The sequence below is a fragment of the Aulonocara sp. 'chitande type north' Nkhata Bay genome, linkage group LG5 (genome assembly GCF_057382095.1).
Source record: "Aulonocara sp. 'chitande type north' Nkhata Bay isolate Kocher_YH1m ecotype deep benthic linkage group LG5, A_spYH_male_GT1.1, whole genome shotgun sequence".
Classification (NCBI taxonomy): domain Eukaryota; kingdom Metazoa; phylum Chordata; class Actinopteri; order Cichliformes; family Cichlidae; genus Aulonocara; species Aulonocara sp. 'chitande type north' Nkhata Bay.
The window spans coordinates 18,771,021-18,786,665 of record NC_141348.1 but is presented as its reverse complement, the minus strand read 5'-3'; the positions used below and the strand labels follow the sequence as shown (position 1 = coordinate 18,786,665).

At 40.5% G+C, this 15,645-nt stretch overlaps 1 protein-coding gene and 1 long non-coding RNA gene across 3 annotated transcripts; both read right to left on the bottom strand.

The window, feature by feature from the left end:
* Positions 1 to 553: 553 nt before the first annotated feature.
* LOC147330220 (uncharacterized) lies at positions 554 to 4,255 on the bottom strand. 2 transcript variants are annotated; one of them, XR_015129238.1, is made up of 5 exons: positions 4,143 to 4,254; positions 3,665 to 3,995; positions 3,286 to 3,550; positions 2,123 to 2,209; positions 554 to 2,002 (listed from the first exon to the last, which is right to left on the bottom strand). It is a non-coding gene; the product is annotated as an uncharacterized LOC147330220 (long non-coding RNA). The 2 variants fall into 2 exon arrangements; XR_015129237.1 differs by lacking the exon at positions 3,665 to 3,995 and having other exon boundaries at positions 558 to 2,002; positions 4,143 to 4,255.
* A 3,429-nt stretch (positions 4,256 to 7,684) lies between these two features.
* On the bottom strand, positions 7,685 to 12,459 carry LOC147330219 (uncharacterized). Its single transcript, XM_086294189.1, has 5 exons — positions 12,348 to 12,459; positions 11,870 to 12,200; positions 11,488 to 11,753; positions 11,285 to 11,371; positions 7,685 to 11,166 (listed from the first exon to the last, which is right to left on the bottom strand). The coding sequence occupies exons 3-5, from the start codon at positions 11,585 to 11,587 to the stop codon at positions 10,913 to 10,915; spliced, it is 441 nt and encodes a 146-aa protein (XP_086150315.1). The 5' UTR covers positions 11,588 to 11,753; positions 11,870 to 12,200; positions 12,348 to 12,459; the 3' UTR covers positions 7,685 to 10,912.
* Positions 12,460 to 15,645: the final 3,186 nt, after the last annotated feature.

Here is a 15,645-nt window from a genome sequence, read left to right as displayed (position 1 = left end):
TGTGTGAGCAGGTGGTACAGCTATCAAACCTCACACCACACAGTGTCTCATTTTGCCCACACTTCAAATCTAAGAAGCTGACAGAAACCATTCAAGCACAAAAGGAACTCTTAAAATGAATAAATCATTTTAATTTCAGGCACACAGAAAATGGGGCCTATACAACATGAACTAACTGGTAATTAATATTTTGCAATTCCCACATGAAGTTACTTGTTTGTTTTTTTTAATTGATGAGCTACATTTAAAAAGTCTTTTAGGTATTCTCACATTCACTTTTAGATATCGATTTAAGTTGGAAACAACATTTTGCGATTCCCAGCTAATTTTATGTTTGTTACCCTGAAATTTAAATATAACTGAACTGTCATCATTTAAATAACACAGGGACAAAGTATTGCTTCCTTAAGTAATAATTTTCAGTGTTTGTTGTCAATGAAGTGCATTCAAAGGTGAAAAAAAATGCTGGGAAAAAAAGAAAATAAAACATGTGTTGCTTGCTACCACATGCAACGCTTTATACATGTGGTTCTATTTTGAGACAGAGACAAGAGACAACTTTGGGATGACTGACAAGTAGCAGCTGGAAGGGAGGATAATGTAAGCCTGGAATACAGCGTCACAGGAAGACTGGTGTCATTCAGAACAGCTAATTAAAACAAAGCCAGCAGTGTTAATGAGAAATGATTGGTGAATGCTCGGCAGCTCTCATTCCTGTCAGTTTAACTTTGACAAAGTTATCATCAAAGAAAGACTTGATGATCTCGAGAAAGTTTGTTGACGAAAGAGGCTTGCCAACCCGAATTTGAAAAGCTCAGTAAAATGTAAACAAAAACAGAATGTTTGCATAACCTCATATGTTATTCACAATAAAACAGTAAAATATATTCAGATGTTTAAATTGAGAAACTGTAAATGTAATTTGTTTAGTTATATATTTTTGCAAATTGGGTTTAAAATTGCATCATAAAAGAAAGTATTCTCATTCTTATTCCGACTATTGTCTACAGAGTGGCCAGTTTACCTAAAAATAAAAAAATAATAATTTAAAAAGTCATGATTTTTATTTCCCTCCTCATTTATATGCATGTATTTGGCTTGGACAACAACAAAGGACGTGCTTTTTTAAAATTAAAGTTTCTCTCCACTCCACTCATGCTATTTCCCAAGTGTTCAGGTTGCCTTTAATATATGAACAGAAGCACAAACCCTCATTTTATAATTCAAATTAAGCAATTAAAGCACAGTAACAAATTCTCTTTCAATTGTTTATGCAGGAGCTAGCAGGAAGAGCATGGCTTATAGAAACTTAGAAACTATTATGGATTAGACTCTCACATGCAATGAAAGGAAATATAGGAAGCCCATAAATATACATTGTACCATTGACAGTAGAACATTTCTAAAACCTACGCATACAACATGTTGGATTAAAGCCACTGAAATAAGAGGATGTGAGTCAACCGAAAACACCAGAAAATATCTTAGCTAGCTTTTTTTTCTGTCTCTTCGGGTTGTGGTAAAGACATGGCCCAATATTTCTCATAAATGAAACAAAAACAAATTTTGTACGACTTTTTATGAATTCCTTTTAATACATAGTATAAATAAATAGATATATTTCTTGTATGTATATAAAGCATATGTATTTGTATATAGATAGATAGATAGCACCTGTTGTCACTAAAAGTGTCATCTTTCACATACACAGTCATTCAATACGTTTTATCATATCAGGTAACATGTCAAAATTAGCAGAATTTTTATGTATTTTCCTCTTAGAAAAAGGAACCAGATCCAGAGATCTCCATATCTTCAAAACCTCTGCTAAACTGACTGATTTTGTCTTGCAAGAGGTCTCTTTCTCTCAGTAGGCTTTGCAGCAGGTTGTTGCAGCAGGAACATAAGTGGGTTGAATTCGACTGAAATTGCTCGGTCTGGCACATGTCTTCTATCACAGAGGTGTTGCAAGGAAACTGATTGATATCCTCTTTTGAATAAACTGGAAATAAACATAATTTTGGGGTCATATTTGTTTTTAACTTTCCATCAGAAAACATGTTACAGTACTTATGATACATTTATTTTCCATTATAAATATATATTTGTGTTCACAACTTACCAGCAAGGTGCAGGGAGATATTGAGGATGGCTTGTAAGATACATAATACTCCTAAAGTTACAATCCCCATCCTCAGGAGTCTTCTTTCTGTAAACATACAGATAAATACAGGGAGTGCAGAATTATTAGGCAAATGAGTATTTTGTCCACATCATCCTCTTCATGCATGTTGTCTTACTCCAAGCTGTATAGGCCCGAAAGCCTACTACCAATTAAGCATATTAGGTGATGTGCATCTCTGTAATGAGAAGGGGTGTGGTCTAATGACATCAACACCCTATATCAGGTGTGCATAATTATTAGGGGCCTTTTCGGGTTGAGGATGGAGTCAAGCTCAACTCCCAGTCCTACTGCCAGTTTCTGGAAGACACCTTCTTCAAGCAGTGGTACAGGAAGAAGTCTGCATCCTTCAAGAAAAACATGATTTTCATGCAGGACAATGCTCCATCACACGCGTCCAAGTACTCCACAGCGTGGCTGGCAAGAAAGGGTATAAAAGAAGAAAAACTAATGACATGGCCACCTTGTTCACCTGATCTGAACCCCATTGAGAACCTGTGGTCCATCATCAAATGTGAGATTTACAAGGAGGGAAAACAGTACACCTCTCTGAACAGTGTCTGGGAGGCTGTGGTTGCTGCTGCACGCAATGTTGATGGTGAACAGATCAAAACACTGACAGAATCCATGGATGGCAGGCTTTTGAGTGTCCTTGTAAAGAAAGGTGGCTATATTGGTCGCTGATTTGTTTTTGTTTTGTTTTTGAATGTCAGAAATGTATATTTGTGAATGTGTAGATGTTATATTGGTTTTACTGGTGAAAAGAAATAATTGAAATGGGTATATATTTGTTTTTTGTTAAGTTTCCTAATAATTATGCACAGTAATAGTCACCTGCACACAGATATCCCCCTAAAATAGCTAAAACTAAAAACAAACTAAAAACTACTTCCAAAAACATTCAGCTTTGATATTAATGAGTTTTTTGGGTTCATTGAGAACATGGTTGTTGTTCAATAATAAAATTATTCCTCAAAAATACAACTTGCCTAATAATTCTGCACTCCCTGTACATAGTACATTCACAATAGTGAGACAGCTTTCTGATTACTTCAAAATCGTGACTGTTTCTTTTTTAGTTTGCATTTTTCTCATATTCTTACCTGATTGAGCAGAGTTGATGCTGCTTGTTCCAGTTTTGACCTTTTTCCCCCCAAGGTCATGTATGGTGGAATACTCAGAAAGCTCTAATTCTTCCGCCATGAGGTTAACTTACAGTGAGATGGGTTAGTCGTGCCTCAGTTTCTGTGCCCTGGCATCTGTTGTTTCTCAAATGTGACGAGTTGCCTTGACGTATTTTCTAAGGAAAAAGCTGCTCTTGATTTGAGGAAGTGTTTTCATTGTGGTTTTATGTTGATGAGTCAGCCTCTGGAAAGATTAAATTCAGATTTAATTTTAGTTTTGAAATATGTTTCTGTACATAGTTGATTAATCACATTTATCTTTTTACTTAATTTATAATCCATTTGCATAAATACCCACCCGCCTTTTAAAGACTTCATTCTTTATGCAGTTTAAAATGGTCACAAACTCAACAGAGAACCAATTTGTTAAGGTCTTGAACCAGGCTGGTCAAATTTGCTATAAATTGATCTGCAACAGCAAGCAGTTCATTTTGTTTGTCAATCAATGTTGTCAGCAGATTTCAGTCTACAGTTGTGATTTTGTAAAGGACAAAGGTAAAAATGTTTATTGCAAGAATTTTGATATTCAGGTTGTAGCATCCAGTCGAACTGAGAAGGCCAGAACTGATGGTTGTTGAATGACCTTTATTATTCCTTGCCGTGTATCAGACAACGAACCAACGTAAGCGCTAGACAAACAAATAAAACAATTACCATATTATTCATGTAACACCATCTTAACTGCTCATTGCGCTGGTCTAACCGTTTTCTATTAAACTATATAATACATATTATGCATTTCAGATTGCTCAAATTAAATCATATACATTACAAACCTTGTTCCCCTGTCGACTGTAGCTAGAACCATTCGTCTTTGTACAATTTAACCATATTCTTCTCTCCCTTTTCTCCGTTAGCATTAGTTTTCCGTTTTCTTCCGTCTTTTTGTACATCAAGTTGTTTACCATTAAACCATTCACTTTCGGTCACACAGGAAGTTACCAAAATAAAAGCACAAATGTTATATTGCGTGAATATGCGCTAGCTTTACATATCCGCCGTTACACTCCCACCAAATTATTTGCTGTTACAAACAAAATAAAACACAAATAATTTCTAAACAGGTATCTTAACAATGATAATACCTTTGTATATGCAACAACAAATTTTCATTGCATTTTAACTGCTTAGTGCATCTTGCTTTTCACAACTTTCTAACAGTAGAACCAACTTATGAACTGGGCGTTCCACTGTAGACATCTTATGCAAACGTTCACCCCTTTTACTAAGGTTTCTGTCTGCAAAGGTTACTTTGACCTTTCTCACAAGTCCATCTTCGTCTGTTATGGTGTCCACAACCCTACCAAGTCTCCATTGGGATCGTGGCAGTAGTTCTTCCTTGTCCATCACTATGTCACCTACTTGCATATTCCTTTTAGCAGCATGCCATCTCTGCCGAACCCTGATGTTGTGAAGATATTCTCTCTTCCATCTGCTCCAAAATTGCTCCGTTAGGTATTGTACCTGACGCCATTGCTTCCGAGCGTACAGATCCTCTTTAACAAACTGTCCTGGAGGAGGCAAAGCTGTTGTGGTTTTCATAGTTAGGAGATGATTTGGAGTTATTGGTTTCAAACTGTTTGGATCATTGAGATTGTCTGTCGTCAACGGGCGGCTGTTTACTATTGCAGCTGCTTCATAGAGAAAGGTTCTGAGTGATGAATCGGTGAGTCGTCTCTTTGCGAGAGCAAGTGTGGCGTTGAGGACGTTTCTCACAGTCCGAATTTGTCGTTCCCATACTCCACCTGCGTGGCTTTTCTTTTCTTTTCTTGCTTGTTTGGTTAGGAACGGGCCGAAAACATCCATACCACAGTATGTGAAAGGCGGAGAGCGTTCGACTCTTTCTGTGGGGAGATCTTTCATTTTTTGTCCTTCCACAGCTCTCCTTAGTCTCCGACATGTCACACACTGACGGATGTAGTCTGATACTGTTTGACTTAGCTTGGGAATCCAATAACCGCTGGACCGTATTTCGTTCATTGTGAAGCTCTTTCCTTGATGATTTATTCTTTCGTGACAGTGAGCGATTATGAGTTTTGTAATATGATGGTCTCTTGGAATGACAGTTGGATGTTTGAATGTGTTAGGAAGCAATGAGTGTTGTAGCCTTCCTCCCACCTTGAGCACATTGTCTTCGTCCAAGAAAGGATCCAAGTTGTACATTTTGTTGCTCTCATGTAGTGCCTTTCCTTTGCTTAATCTCTTTATCTCATCTGAAAATGTTAGTCCTTGTAAGTTTTTGATAATCATCATTTCAGCATTTTGTCTTTCAGTTACAGTGCTGAGTGACTTTGATTTGTCTCTGAGTAGGAAACGTTTGAGACGTGCTATGGCACCGACAGCATGTGACCAGGATGAGAACCTTGTGAGACGGTCACAGAGACTTACACATACTTGTGATGTTATGATCTCACACTGTTCTGGTTGCAGAGACTTTTGCCGTTCAGTCATTTGGTCAGCTTCTCCTTCTGGACTGTGATCCAAACTAAGACTTTATCAACAAATACCCAGATATCTCAGCAATGAAATTGGGAATGGAAAGCCAAGGGCCATGGGGAAGAGTCATAATGATTTGACTGATCACCTACTTCTCATCTACTGGAACCATCAGCGAAAAGAAGAAAGAAAAGAAACGCATCACGCAAGAATGATCTTGATCAAAAGAATTCAACAGATTTATTGAGCACATTTACTTATACTCCCCTACAGCACAAATCCTTTTAATTTGAGTACTCAATATACTTTCTCCAAGTTCCAGCCTCAAGCCAAGATTTTCATTTTATCATTGAAATGTTGCCATTTATATCACTGATGGAACAGATTTAACATTTCATAGTTTTGAAAAGCTCTAAAAAAAATTAGTTTCATACTATTTTTTTCAATATTCTTTTATTCTTTTTATAGCCATAACACAGATTTCTCTCATGGTTGCATGCAATTCTTAAAGGTATACATGCATGCAAATTGTATTTACATATGCAAATGATTCAAATTAACATACTCTAAATATGTTTTATAAATAAATGTAAAACTTATAACATAACCCTGTGCAAAAAAAAGTCCTCATTTAAAATATTCTTAACAACTAAATGTAAAACAGATGTACAGTATAAGGTAAACACAACAGTTGGATAGTGTAAGCCAGGAACACAGTGTGACAGAAACACTGGTGTCATTCAGAACAGCTAATTAAAACAAAGCCAACAGTGTTAATGAAAAGTGATTAGTGAATGCTCTGTAGTTCTCATTGCTGTCAGTTTAACTTTGACCAAATTATCATCAAAGAAAGACTTGATGATTTCAAGGTTTGTTGGCAACACAAAAGAAGATTATCAACCCTATTCTGAAAAAAAGGGATGCCGAGTAAAATGTAAATAAAAGCTGAATTTAAAGATTTGCAAATCTCACAACCCCAAATTTTATTCACAAAAAACCCATCAAAAACACACTTTACATACTTCACAAGTATGTAAAGTGTGTTTATTAAGCGCAAGCAATCAGACAAGCAATCACAAAGTGGTGTACACAAAAGGCTAAAATAAACATGAACATTAAACTCCCAGGACCTGGCGTCCACATATGTGGACATCACATTTTGGGTTGTCTAGACCAAAATACTAATTTTGCTCTACAAGGGCCTGATATCCACTTACGAGGGTGTTGTACTTCCACTGTTCTATCAAAATGTAAAGCGAATGTCCTCATATATGGAAACAAAAATCAGGTTAAAAAAAACAAACATGTAATTTTTGGTTTTTACATTCATCAGGTCCTAATCAGCCCAAATAGCCAAGAAAATTAAAAATGCATGCCATGAAAGAGTTTGGGTCTTAGGAGGTTAAGTGTGAAAAAAATGAAATAAGATATAATAAAATAAACTGTTAGTTTCAAAATAAGTAAAACATAATTCAATAAAAAATTCTCAGGAAAAGGCCTGTTTGAAAAAAGTTTTAACTGCTTTTTAAAATAATGCACAGAGTCAACTAATTGTAGTTTTGATGGTAAAGTGTGCCACAGCTTTGGTGCCACAAGCTCAAAGGGTCTGTCACCCTTAGTTTTTAGTCAGGTATGGGGAACAACAAATTCAGAGTCTGTGAATGGAGACGACAAGAAGCAGTGTATTTTGTAAAAATCTGAGATAAATAATCTGTGACCTGGCCATTTAGTGCTCTGTATGTTAAAACAAGAATTTTTAAACGAATCCTAAAATCTACTGGGAGCCAATAAAGAATATAAAATAGGAGTAATTTGAACTTGTTAGCTAGAACTTGTTAGTAGTCTGACTGCAGCATTTTGAATAGCTTTGAGGTGTGAAAGAGAGTGTCCGTGGTTAACTTTATTTATTAACAAGACATTATTCAGGTGAAATAATGACACTCAGACAAGTTCTGTTAAAATAGCAACGTGCACGGGTGAGCGGCTCTCAGGAGACACTCACACCGAGTGCAGGCGATAGCTCTTTATTTATAAGACACATCGCATATGCAAATACCTTCATCTTTCTTTAATACATGTTCTGTTAAAAACTTCCTGTGACTGAGTGTGTGTATGTTTGTATGGGGTCATATGAGTGTACTCTAATTTCGGGAACTGCTGTTAGAGATTTAATCTCTTGTGGTTAGGTCGCTGTCTCTGGCCTTCATCAACATACAGAGTTAAAATGTCAGTGTGCACAAAAATGAAAAGTACAGCATATTTGTGAAATATATGAACACATCAATATGAGCTTATAGTAAACAGTAGTAAATAAACTTATATATGTTAAAAATCTCATGACAGAGAGGATCTGTCCAAGCTGGTAAACAGAGCATTAAAATAATCTAAATGCGATGACACAAATGCAAGAACTATTTTTTCCAGCTCAGCTGAGGCGACAATATGTCGCAATTTTGAAATGTTCCTTAAATGAAAGAAACAGGAACAAGACAAAGATTTTATATGCAAGTCAAGGCCCAAAGAAGACTCAAATATTACTCCAAGATTTTGAATGTTGGTGTTAGTAGTTGAACAAAAAGAAGCAAGAACCCGACTGATTTAAGAATGTAGTTCAGGAGGAGCTATAATCATGGTCTAAGGTTTGTTAGTGTTTGAAACAAGGTAATTGCTAGAGAGCCAATCAGTAACCTGAGTTACCCAGTGGACTAAGCTGGACAGCCTATCCAGCTAATGAGGCTTAAAAGACTGTCATCGGCACAGAAATGATAAGAAATGTCACTAAAAGATTGAAAAATGCCAGCGAGAAAGAAGAAGCACCTAGAAAGAAAATAATGTATGCAAACCTGAACCCTGTGGAACCCTGCAGGTTAGGGAGGCTATGATAGAGGTGAACTTGTTTGTTCTAACAGAGAAGGTCCTGTCAGATAAGTAAGAAGAAAACCAGTCTAAGGCAGAGCCAGATACACCAGCCAGAACATTCAGCATATTAAGTAGGATTTTATGATCAATTGTATCAAAGGCTGCACTGAGATCAAGCAATATGATTACAGAACAATTCCCTGCATCAGAAGCCATTAAAAGATTATTATAAACCTTCAAGAGGGCGATCTCAGTGGAGCGCTGCTTTTGAAAGCCAGATTGAAAAAGGTAACAAATCTTTAATTTGCATAGTAAAGATCTGAACTGATTTTCTACAAGTTTTTCTAATAATTTGCTTATAAGTGACAATTTTGAAAATAGGCCAATAATTACCAGTAAAGTTGGGATGAACATTCGACATATTTAAAATACGATGGAACATAACTTTGCCTCAGTTCCACATGATAGACAGCAATGTGGGACCAATGCTGGTGAGTCCCAGACAGGAGAAAAGCAGGTAATGTATCTAAGGAGCATGACAAGAATTTCATTTTACCTATTACTGTAGTTAAGTCATTAAGTGTAATTGGAGGGAAAGAAAAGTAAATGACCCAGGGCACTGAGGACCATCATAAGGGAAGCTACTTGAGGAGATTTTGGATCTTAAGCCCATCACCTTATTTACAAAGTGATTGAGAAATGTATTGCAATCATCGTCAGAAAAGAACATAGCATGCTGGGTTGGAGGGGAAACAATCCTGTTGATAGTCTCAAATAATACCCTTGGATTATTCTTATGGAAATGTATGAGATTATTGAAATAAGAGGATCTAGCCTCTTTCACTGACTCATTATATATGTGAAGAAGCTCTACAAAGTATTTGTGATGGAAACTTAGACCCGTGGACTTCCACAGATGTTCTGCTCTTTGACGGGAATGTCGAAGATCACAAGTTTGATTATCTAACCAGGGTGTGCAGGAACTGACAGAGCAATGACTACTCTGGTTTTGTGAGGAGCGATCTGAATAAAAGTGGCTATCAGGGTTCAATACAAGACTTAACAAGGAGCTCAACATGGTCACAAAAAGTTATGAAATTAAAAAGAAAACTTAGAAATGATAGCTATCAATAAAGCGCCTGTACCTAATACAAACTTGGGAAAAAGTTTAAAAGTTTAAGAGTCCATAATGCTCAGGAAATTCCTAGTGGTACTATTTGATGGGTCCTCTGCACGAATGTTGAAGTCCCCAACAATGATGACCTTGCCCAACTTAATAGCAGAAGTCTGACAGAAAAGATGCTGCAGACCCAGGTGGACCATAAATTGAAATACCATACATCGGTTGATCTCTTCCAGTTTTGATCATAATTATCTCAAAAGAGCTGTAACAGCTCGAAGAGATCATCTGGCATAAAAATGTCTTTTTAAAAATCACAGCTGTTCCACCTTCTCGTCCAGAGATCTGAAGTTCACAGAAAAATGAACAGTCTGCAGTGCATAGCTCTAAAAGATGTGAGACTTCATGCTGCCATGTCTCAGAGATAAACATAAAATCAAGCTAAATATAAGCTAAATTATATCAAATATAAGACTGTTGTCAATTGAGCGGCCATTGAAAACTCATTATTATACAAAATTTCAGTTATGTGAAAACAAAAAAAAATTAATTATCATCATTCAGAGTAACAATAACATTTAAAGTTGATATAGCAAGTTCCATTAAAAACACTTTCTAAATTCTGCTAGTACAAAATAGTCAACATTGTTTTTTGCTGTTATTTAGTGTGTTTGTTGGCCACACATACATGCAAATCCAATATTCTTTAACACAGCTTGGGTCGGGTCTCTACCACCTACTGGTAGAAGCATCTGTTCTTTGGGTTTCTGAATACACCACCAGCCAAAACCTAAACTGAGCACATGTTGTCACTAAAAACGTCATCTTTCACATACACAACCATTCAATACATTTTATCATATTACTAAAATGGCATGTCATTTTTTTTATCCATTAGCAAAGTATTAATATATGTACATAATAAATTTTGCATTAAATATGCAACAATATAATAAAAGTATTTACCTGAGTGCAACTGTTAATCACTGCTTGACTCTTTCAAAATATATATCTAATTAAAATGTGGTTGGCTGTTGTTTTTGTACCAGAGATTTCAAAGTGTGTAAATGGATGCAGTCGTCTGACTTAAATGACTTGTTTCAAATTCCTGAATGTTGTCTGCGTTCATCTTCAAACTAACAAGAAATCTAAAGAATTGGAACCAGATCCAAAGATCTGCATATCGTCAACATCTCCAGGTTTACCTCTGCTAAACTGACTGATTTTGTCTTGCAAGAGGTCTCTTTCTCTCAGTAGGCTTTGCAGCAGGTTGTTGCAGCAGGAACATAAGTGGGTTGAATTTGACTGAAATTGCTCGGTCTGGCACATGTCTTCTATCACAGAGGTGTTGCAAGGAAACTGATTGATATCCTCTTTTGAATAAACTGGAAATAAACATAATTTTGGGGTCATATTTTTTATACTTTCCATCAGAAAACATGTTACAGTACTTATGATACATTTATTTTCCATTATAAATATATATTTGTGTTCACAACTTACCGGCAAGGTGCAGGGAGATATTGAGGATGGCTTGTAAGATACACAATACTCCTAAAGTTACAATCCCCATCCTCAGGAGTCTTCTTTCTGTAAACACAAAAACAGATAAATACATAGTACATTCACAATAGTGAGACAGCTTTCTGATTACTTCAAAATCGTGACTGTTTCTCTTTTAGTTTGCATTTTTCTCATATTCTTACCTGATTGAGCAGAGTTGATGCTGCTTGTTCCAGTTTTGACCTTTTTTCCCCCAAGGTCATGTATGGTGGAATACTCAGAAAGCTCTAATTCTTCCGCCATGAGGTTAACTTACAGTGAGATGGGTTAGTCGTGCCTCAGTTTCTGTGCCCTGGCATCTGTTGTTTCTCAAATGTGACGAGTTGCCTTGACGTTATTTTCTAAAGAAAAAGCTGCTCTTGATTTGAGGAAGTGTTTTCATTGTGGTTTTATGTTGATGAGTCAGCATCTGGAAAGATTAAATTCCGATGTAATTTTAGTTTCGAAAATTATGTTTCTGTACATAGTTGATTAATCACATTTATCTTTTTACTTAATTTATAATCCATTTGCATAAATACCCACCCGCCTTTTAAAGACTTCATTCTTTATGCAGTTTAAAATGGTCACAAACTCAACAGAGAACCAATTTGTTAAGGTCTTGAACCAGGCTGGTCAAATTTGCTATAAATTGATCTGCAACAGCAAGCAGTTCATTTTGTTTGTCAATCAATGTTGTCAGCAGATTTCAGTCTACAGTTGTGATTTTGTAAAGGACAAAGGTAAAAATGTTTATTGCAAGAATTTTGATATTCAGGTTGTAGCATCCAGTCGAACTGAGAAGGCCAGAACTGATGGTTGTTGAATGACCTTTATTATTCCTTGCCGTGTATCAGACAACGAACCAACGTAAGAGCTAGACAAACAAATAAAACAATTACCATATTATTCATGTAACACCATCTAAACTGCTCATTACGCTGGTCTAACCGTTTTCTATTAAACTATATAATACATATTATGCATTTCAGATTGCTCAAATTAAATCATATACATTACAAACCTTGTTCCCCTGTCGACTGTAGCTAGAACCATTCGTCTTTGTACAATTTAACCATATTCTTCTCTCCCTTTTCTCCGTTAGCATTAGTTTTCCGTTTTCTTCCGTCTTTTTGTACATCAAGTTGTTTACCATTAAACCATTCACTTTCGGTCACACAAGAAGTTACCAAAATAAAAGCACAAATGTTATATTGCGTGAATATGCGCTAGCTTTACATATCCGCCGTTACACAGGTAATATCACTTACACATACTTGTGATGTTATGATCTCACACTGTGTCCCCGGTCATGTCAGTTTAACTCTGTGCGCCATGCTTTTCGGCCAGGTTTCATGGACTCTGTGTGCACTACGTCTCGGACTACATCCTGTACGACTGTGTGTAGTGTTGTTTCACATCCAGCTTATCTAGACGCTGCTTGTGTGAGTTCTCCTGTACCTGTGGCTGCTCCTAAACTCACTCTTTCTAAGACTGCTAATTATGACATGGACAACTTAAGTACAGCAGAGTTGCTAGAACCAGCCCACCATAAGTCTCTGTTTACTGAAACTGTGTTTGGCTCCACTAACTTGGTTCACCCAGTGACTGTTACTGTTCCTGTGCTTCGCTCTCCGCCTCCAGTTCCTGTAACCAGGGCAGCGCGGGCCCGGCTTTCCCAGTTCCTCTGGAGAGGGTGGCTGAGGTCCAGCTGGTCCCTGCTTCTGTCCCCAGCCTGGCAGAGGCGCCGTTCATCCCGGCACCCGTACCTGCCCCTCGGGTGGGGTTGATGGACGCCCAGCCTATGCCTGCGCCAGTTCCGGTTCCCTGGGCGAGGTCTACTGTGACCCTGCCGACTCCTGCACCCGTCTCAGTCCCTCGGGTGGGAGCAGCAGAGGTCCAGCTAGCTCCTGCACCTACACCGGCCCCCAGGGTAAAGGCAGCCAGAGCCCAGCTTGTCCCTGCACCCGTATCTGTTTCTCGGGTGGGGATGACTGGTGTTCGGCCAGGCCCAGCACCCGTTCCTGTTCCTCGGAGGAGAGCAGCCAAGAGTCAGTCACCTGTTCAGTCACCGGTTCAACTACCTGCTGTCCCACCATCACTACAACCACAACTACAACTTGCACTTCAATCGATAGCACAGTCATCAGCTCAGTTCATTGCTCAGCAACCCGTTCAGACACTGCCCACCTCAGCTGGAAGCTTTGGTGAGCTTTCTCCGCCAGCTGGGGACTGCGTGGTGCTGACACACTTTGGACAGACTGTTTGCCCTGCACAGCCCCAGCCGTTGCATCCTAAGCCGACTGCATGCCCTGTGCCGCTACAGTTAGCATCCGCTGAGCCAGAGGTCCCCGCACCTGCTGGCTCTGCATCAGTTTCCTCTGGGGGTTCAGGAGAACCTCTCCAGCCTTTCCTCGTCTCCGCTGGCGGCTCTGGTCAGCCCGGCCAGCACCTCCTCGTCTCCGCTGGAGGGTCCGAGGGGCCCGTCCAGCCGCCTGTCTCCGCTGGAGGGTCCGAGGGGCCCGTCCAGCACCTCCTCGTCTCCGCTGGAGGGTCCGAGGGGCCCGTCCAGCCGCCTGTCTCCGCTGGAGGGTCCGAGGGGCCCGTCCAGAGCCGCCTGTCTCCGTCTCCGCTGGAGGGTCCGAGGGGCCCGTCCAGCCACCTGTCTCCGCTGGAGGGTCCGAGGGGCCCGTTCAGCCACCAGCAGCCTCATCCACACCAGCTGCGGCCGCCGTGTCTCCGCCCACGCAGTTGCCTAGTCCAGCTTCATCAGAGTCTGCATCCTCGCCGTCGCCTGGTCCGGCCTCTGCTGCATCCTTGCCATCGCCTGGTCCGGCTTCGGCATCGCCTTCGCCTGGTCCAGCCTCAGCCTCAGCCTCAGCCTCAGCCTCGTCTTCGCCTGGTCCAGCTCTAGCATCTGCTTCTGCTACGCCTGGTCCAGCCTCTGCATCTGCTTCTGCTACGCCTGGTCCGGTCCCCGCATCGCCTTCGCCTGGTCCCACCTCGTCTGGTCCTGTGCCCACCGGGCCTCGGCCAGTACGCCTGACACTGGAGAGCCGCCGCTGCCTTCCGCGCGGCCGGCCCCCTGAACTGCTCCGTCTCCTTCGCCGCCGCCGCTGCCTTCCGCGCGGTCGGCCCCCTGAACTGCTCCGCCGTCTCCTTCGCCGCCGCAGTTGCCTTTCGCACGGCTGGCCTCCTGACCGGCTCTATCACCTGTGTCGCCCGCCTGGTTGGCCCCCCGACCGTGTGACCCTTGAACTCTTGTGCCCGCAGGCTCCGGGTCGGCCTCCTGAACTGCACCACTGCTGCCTTCTGCACGACCGGCCTCCAGATACGAGAGGACGTGGCCTGTTGTGTTGCCGCCCTCCAGGCCGACCCCCTGAACTTTCTTTGGACTATTGTCTTGTGCTCCTGTGTTTTCTGTCGATTGTTTTGTTCCCTGTTCTGGTCCCTCCGTCCTGGTCCCCCGCCTCCCGCCCCAGGTGGGTTGTTTTCTGTTTTTCTTGTTTTGTTCGCGGGTTTGGGCTGTCGGGTGCCAGCCCTTGAGGGGGGGGGGGGGGGGGGTCATGTCATGGTCCTGGGCCATGTGGGCCCAGTATTCTCAGTTTTTGTGTGTTTTGTATTTTATTCCCTAGTTATGCCTTGGTTCCTAGGATTATTTAGTTAAAATGTTCCTTATTTGGTTACCTCCTGTGTGCCCCTGTGTATCTGTGAGCCCTCGTCTCTCCTTGTGTTTTATTCTGTTTTCCCCAGCCCGTTATGTCTGTGTTTTCCCCGTGCTCTCTCTCCTCCTGTCTGAACCTCTGTACTTCCTGTTTTACTTTGCCCGTCTCCCGTCAGTGTTGCGTTCACTCCTGCCGTGTCTTGTTATGACTATCAGTGTCACCTGTGTTCCCCGTGTGCTCCCACTTCCCTCGTTAACCCTCTGTGTATTTATGTCTGCGTCTCCCTCGGTTCTGTGTCACATTCTCCCTCATGTTGTGTGTGTGTTCCTCCCTGTTCCTTGGCGAGCTTTGTATTTAGTTTTCCCAGTTTAGTTTTGTATTTCCTACGTTCTGCCTCTCCAGCATTAAAGCTGTGATTTTTGAGTTCATCCCCGAGTCTGTGAGTTTTGCAATTTGGGTCCTCCTCCTGCCTGCCACACAGCGATCCATGACACACTGTTCTGGTTGCAGAGACTTTTGCCGTTCAGTCATTTGGTCAGCTTCTCCTTCTGGACTGTGATCCAAACTAAGACTTTATCAACAAATACCCACATATCTCAGCAATGAAATTGGGAATGGAAAGCCAAGGGCCATGGGGAAGAGTCATAATGATTTGAC

What these genes read in the sequence shown, in the direction of transcription:
- LOC147330219 (XM_086294189.1), bottom strand. Translation starts at nt 11,587, where the DNA reads ATGGCGGAAGAATTAGAGCTTTCTGAGTATTCCACCATACATGACCTT. An exon ending in CATCAACTCTGCTCAATCAG is followed by an intron (nt 11,372 to 11,487) that starts GTAAGAATATGA and finishes TTGTGTTTACAG; the next exon opens with AAAGAAGACTCCTGAGGATG. An exon ending in TATCTCCCTGCACCTTGCCG is followed by an intron (nt 11,167 to 11,284) that starts GTAAGTTGTGAA and finishes GTTTATTTCCAG; the next exon opens with TTTATTCAAAAGAGGATATC.